General features: G+C 35.3%; 1 protein-coding gene across 1 annotated transcript in view; it reads left to right on the forward strand.

Annotated features, from left to right (window-relative positions):
* Positions 1-5,718, forward strand: part of LOC122810728 (cytochrome P450 4F3-like) — a 3,229,861-nt gene extending 3,224,143 nt beyond the window's left edge. Inside the window, exon 13 of the mRNA XM_044082292.1 lies at positions 4,772-5,718. Coding sequence (XP_043938227.1) covers positions 4,772-4,985 — 214 coding nt within the window. The 3' untranslated portion in view covers positions 4,986-5,718. The remainder of the gene's footprint in view (positions 1-4,771) is intronic.
* The last annotated feature ends 282 nt before the right edge of the window (positions 5,719-6,000 follow it).

The following is a 6,000-nucleotide window of genomic DNA, read 5'->3' on the forward strand; positions in this document are numbered from 1 at the left end:
GGTCAGGCATATTTTTATTAACTGGAGGAGAAGTTGCGGATAGCAATTAATAAAGAGCTGAATGACTTTATCTGGGAGTGGAGGACAGCAAGAGTCAAGTGGCATAAGCTGATTCTTCCAGTAGAACTGGGCAGATTGGGATTATCTGATTTGAAGGGGTATTTGAGAGCTACACAGTTAGGGAACCAATACATAGCACAAGCAGAAAACTGTAATTCAGAGTGGAAAGGGATGGTGATGAAACAGGAGGGGGGAAGCTCAAGAAATAAGGAGAGACTAAGATTTTGGATGCAGGCCTTTAAGGAGAATAACAGTAATCATACAGAATATTATATCTATAAAGTAGCAGAAAGTATCCTAAGAACTAAGCCAACATGGGAATGGAGAAAGGAGATTCTGCCGATAGGGATGACTGTAATTACATGTATAGACAATAGGCAAGAGGAGGCTGGAATTTATTGGAGAAAACTGGCAAATAAACCAAGGTATTGGGAGCAAATAACTAGAGAGGGAAAGATGACGGAATGGCAAGATGCCAAGAATTTATCTGGACTGTAGGTTAGAGATTTCTTTCCCTATCAAGGATTGATACCAGAGTATAGGCAAAGAGAAAGAAATAGCGGGGTCCTAAACAAAAGACCAGTACTGAAGTGCCCATTAAAAAAATAATATTTAGTAGAGCATATACAATATTGCATGTTAACTATAAGAATCAATCAGAGGAGGATAGAAAGGATTGGGAAGAGAGACTGGATAAGCAATTCACAAAGAAACAATGGTAGGATATATGTATGTCTCCCAAATATGTAGCAAAATCTAGAAGATTTAGGATTTTTGCTTGGAAATGTTTACATACATATTTTTATATCCTAAGTAGACTCCAGAGAATTTTTCTTCAGATAGACAGCAAATGTTGGAAGGTGTGACAGGGAAGAACGAAGTCATTGAAAACTTATTTTCTGGGAGTGTGGTGAGTTGGAGGACTTTAAGTATTCCCTGTAGGATGCACTATCAGAGATGCAGGGTGGGCAGATTGGTCTGACAAGGGAGATGATTTTTCTGAGCTATGATACATAATCGGAATTGCATAGGCATGGTATGGCCTTGCTGTGTCTAATAACGGTGGCTGCCAAAAAGCAATTACTAGAAAATGCAAATCAAAATCAAAACCAACTACACTAGACGTAGTGAATATAGTAACAGAGATAAAGCAACTGGAATTGAGATCTTTAGAAAAGAGTTGGAGCAAACTACACAAGAAAAATGGGAATTATGGGAACAATACATACGAGGGAGGAATGAGGTTTAAGAGAAGGCAGGACTTAAATGAGGTATGTAATGTTTTACTGAAAATGATTGGGTAGATTATAAGTGGTGTATAATGTTTGCAACTGGGAGTGTGTCAGTATGGTTTGTGATGTGAAATGCTTACAATTAGGAGTGTGTCGGTGTGGTTTGTTTTCATTTATGAATATGTATGATTGCCTGTGTCATAAGTGAGGGTTTAATAAAGATGTTTCTTGTTAAAAAAAAAAGGGCAGGAATTGAATAATTTACGTAACTTTGCTTAGGTTACATGATATATAGCAATATATGTGAAGTATAATGTTTGTAAATGCGAACTTGTTAATACAGTTTGATTACTTTTATATAAATGTAAATTTGCCTATGTCACAAGGGATAGTTCAATAAAAGTGTTTTAAAAAGCTTGAAGCTGACAAAACATCTAAAAATAGTTTTTGCAGAGGACAATTCCCCTTTAAAATTACTCCATGGCTGTAAAACTACAGAGAAGAGAGAAAAGCCCAGGTATGATTAAGCTGTGTTGATATATAAATCAAAATTACACAGATAGTGATTTTTAGAAAGGAAAAGTGATTTAAAGTTGTGCTGCTGTTTATTTTTCTGGTTGTTCTGTCTATAAAGTATTTGGAAAAAAATAAACAAAAAAGAGAGAAAGATAAATCTGGCCGTTGAGTTCAGTATTGAGGAAATGGAGTCACTGGGTTTACCTACAAACAATCAATGATACTTTTTTCAGTTTACCTTTTGCTGAAAATATAATTTTGAAAATGGTGAGTCAGAAACAAAGTATAAAAACAGGAAAAATCTTTTGAGAAGCCCCCCCCCCGCACCACCAATTGTGTGTGGGGCAAGCTCTGAAATTATATGTACACACACTTATGTACATACACCCCCAACTGCAGAAGAAAAAAGAAAAAAGGGAGAAAAAACCTGAAAAGTCTACCACCGGTTTGCATGATGCAATACACTGCGATGAAACTCACCATAATGCAAATTCTTTACAATGAAGATGTGCAACAATAGAGTTAGCAATGACTCATAGTTATGTCAGATTCACTGAGTTTAAACCTCATGTAGTTTAAACTTGTTTGAGTGTAGAGTAAATGTGTAAAACTATATGCTTCAAGTTCAGAAGTCATCCACACATTACAAGCTGAGAATCGAAAGGGAGAACCTCTTGCTGTGAGGTAGCAACGCTACCGCCTTACCACCACGGATGTTTAATGTGTGGTAATGCACTTTATTATGGATGTGTTCTTATTACAATAGTTTTTCAAGTTAATTACTGATTCCATAACCAGGAAATCTGTTCTTGGAAGTTTTTGTTTTTGCACTGTGTATGTAATGATAAATTACTGTTTCTTTGTTGACTTCATAATCTGAGTGTACATTGTTTACATCTGATGATCAGTGACGTCCAAAGAAAGCACTTTATAATGTATGCAATTTCATTTTATCAGTGGCTTAGAATTTAATTATTTTTATAATGTGTATTTAGTTAATGATAAATGATGTGAAAGCAGTTTTACAGAGATGTCTTTCTAGTGATCTATAATATGCAGTCTTAATAGATTTTTAAGTGGTTTCTTTTTTAGGCAGGCTGTCATCTCGTTACATCAATTTTATTGCTTAATTAATTAGATGTTATGATTGGCTGTGTCTTGTTTTTAAATGTCCTGGTTGGTCTGAAGATGCAGAATACTTTTTGTGAAAGTGCTTCCCTGTTTTAAACAATAAAAGCTTTTTGGATTCTGAGAGTGAATTCTCTGCAGCCATGTCTGGGAAGTTTTTATTTATTCTACTGAACTTTGTTCCTGCTGTAAAGACACTGACCTTCACTGAGTGGTCATCATTTAATTTTGCTAATCTTTTTTTCCCCTTGATTTCTTGTTTGCAGCTTGACTCTGAACTTGGCAATTTGGTACAGCATAAGTTGTGTGTTTTTTTTGTATTAAGGACTAATTTGTGTGTTATTTATGCTTCTGAAGATATTGCTCAGTATTGCCAGGGTAAAGGAAAGCTATAGTGATAAAGTATCCTAGTTTTAAATTCCACCCATTGTCTGTTGCACCCTGATAACAGAGTCAATGTTGCTTATTTGTTACATATTTATTTCTAAAAAAAATGTACAAAAAAAAAAAAAAATGGGGGGAGATTGGCATAACAGAGTGGGAGGTTGGCATAATGGTTAAGGCAGTTACCTTATAGGCACAAGCTGCAGGGTTTGATTCTCACATGGCGTAATTGGCTAGGCTTACAATGACCCAAAAGGGCAGTTAGGCTTTAAAGGATTGATTCTGCTCACATAATTAATTGATTTAGTCTCACTTCATTCATTGCAGGGCTTTCACTGCAGCAGCTTCACAATGACCAACAAGCATTGTTTTTCTTTTCTTCTGTTTTTTATTGCTGTCACTAAATTTTGTTCAAAATTGGGGCCAGCAATAAAACTGCATTGCAAATAGAACTCAGCATTTCTTTCTTTAACTACACCATCAAAGTAATCTTCCATTATTTGATGGAAACTTCATTTTTATGTCGAGTTCAATTTTCTTCTGTTATCTGCCATCATGAACACACTAAAGTCAGCATGCCTGAGCAGCAGGCTTTATATTTTATTCAGCTGGCATACCCAAGGGGAGCACTGCTAAACTCTGCTCAGAATTCCTTGGAAAATCAATGCACTGGCTTTTGTATTTGCAGCAAGCAATACAAACCTGCTGCTAGTATGGTTAAAGGTACCAGTTAACATATCATAAGCAATAATTACTGATATCCTATGCTTTGTATCATTGCAATGTTGTGTGTTATTCTGTTGGACATTTAGCTGCCGAGGAGGTAAGTTAATGTTACCTTGCAAAAGGATGCATTGTGCTAGCTTTTACTTTGAAACTTTCCTGCTTAATTCTTAGCAAATTATTTTGTTTGCATTGTCAGCCTGGTAAAGAGTACAGAATAAATGCTAGAACAAAATCTGGGCCATATAGGAGTAACACAATCAGTCCTCTATAATTTCCCCATGTCTAACCAAAGCAGAACTAAACAAACCACATTTTGGCATGACCAGATGAACACATATCTTACTACCCAGTGGTAATACTGATTCACATATGCACAAACAAATGTTTTCTCTGGCAAAACCACCCTTACTCATCAGTTCAAGAGTCTGCCCCTCCTGCACTCATTCTACTTTTGCATCTTTTGGAAGAGTACTGCTTATGGAAAAGTATTTTTTATATGTTATTTTATTATAAATAGGCTGTTTCAATGAAAAACGTATTATTTTCATTTCACTGATGTCTGTTTTGGAATATAATACAATCAAATCCCATAAAACAAACAAAATATATACACTAACAATGGAAAAAAAAGTATTTTTTGGAATGACTTTTTTTGTTCTTTATTGCTGTTAATAGAAGTATATTCTGTCCATCCAAGTTATGTTTTTTATCTTTTGTTTCTCCAGGAACTGCATTGGTCAGAACTTTGCCATGAATGAAATGAAAGTGACCGTGGCACTGATACTTCAGCGCTATTGGTTAACAGTTGATGAGAGTGTACCAGTCGAAAGAATCCCTGAGCTCATCTTAAGAGCCAAGAATGGCATTCACCTATTTCTGCAGCCCAAACCAACAGCTGCAGTGATACAGCAAGTCAAGGAGCATGTTTCATCAATCTAGTGCAATGTGCTAGGAGCAGTTTTTTTTATGTTAGACACCTAATGATTGCTTGAAGCCTTAGTAGAAAGCTAATTTACAGATTCTACATTTTTGAAATGTCATAATTTCTTACAATTGAACAATTAATGAAAATATTTAGAGTGACACCAAGAATGTCTAGTTTTAATATCTATGTATTATGTCATTGGTAGTCAAACAAGTGCCTTATACAGTCTCACAAATCACAATAATAATTCAGTTTGAGACTGGAGAACTGATGTGTTATTTATGTAGACAGTGTTTGTGTGGTGATGTTCTCGAAGGCATTAAACATAGTGTTGGTCCTGCATTGTTTAATCCAACATTAAGTGATCACCTGCAGATGTCAGGATCATCTTGTGGATAGTCTAAGGTTCAGAACCCTCTTTAGATAGCTGCATTTTAGTTTTGATGCATTGTACCTTTCAGTCTTCAGTTCATATCACAGGCACATTTTAAAAAAAAATGAGAGATACACTTTTGGATTACAATTATTTCTTAATGAGCTTCCTTTAATATTATAAAGAAAATGCCAAAGGGCTTACAGAGTAGAATTAACATTTAGCAAATGTAGCGCTTTTTGTGTAAGTGATTATGGTACTGATTTTGCATGCAAGTGAAATATGTCTAACAACATCTGTTAGAGATGTCATACCTGGAATGTACTATTGCTGTTGATTATGTGATAAGCAAAGTAAAGAACAATCCCAAATTATAGAACTTGCCTTTTTCAAAAAGTACATAAATCAAAGTGATTTCAAAAAGAGCCATTTTTGTCACAGTTAACAATAAATCAATACATAGAGGGGAAACAAAACAGAATGATGTTTTTGCTTCATGAATACAAAGCTTGCTACAAAGTCGCTGTGTGCAGCTGTGATATTTTAAAGGTGTTCGTTTCTGTACATTCCCATGCTCTATACTAGTACAACTGTTTTATGTTAGTGCAGGGTAGTGGGATCTCTTTGATAGGTTTTATGTCGCTGATCGTATATGG

The sequence above is a fragment of the Protopterus annectens genome, chromosome 9.part0, assembly GCF_019279795.1.
Source record: "Protopterus annectens isolate FY-2018-M chromosome 9.part0, PAN1.0, whole genome shotgun sequence".
In the NCBI taxonomy this organism is placed as follows: Eukaryota; Metazoa; Chordata; order Ceratodontiformes; family Protopteridae; genus Protopterus; species Protopterus annectens.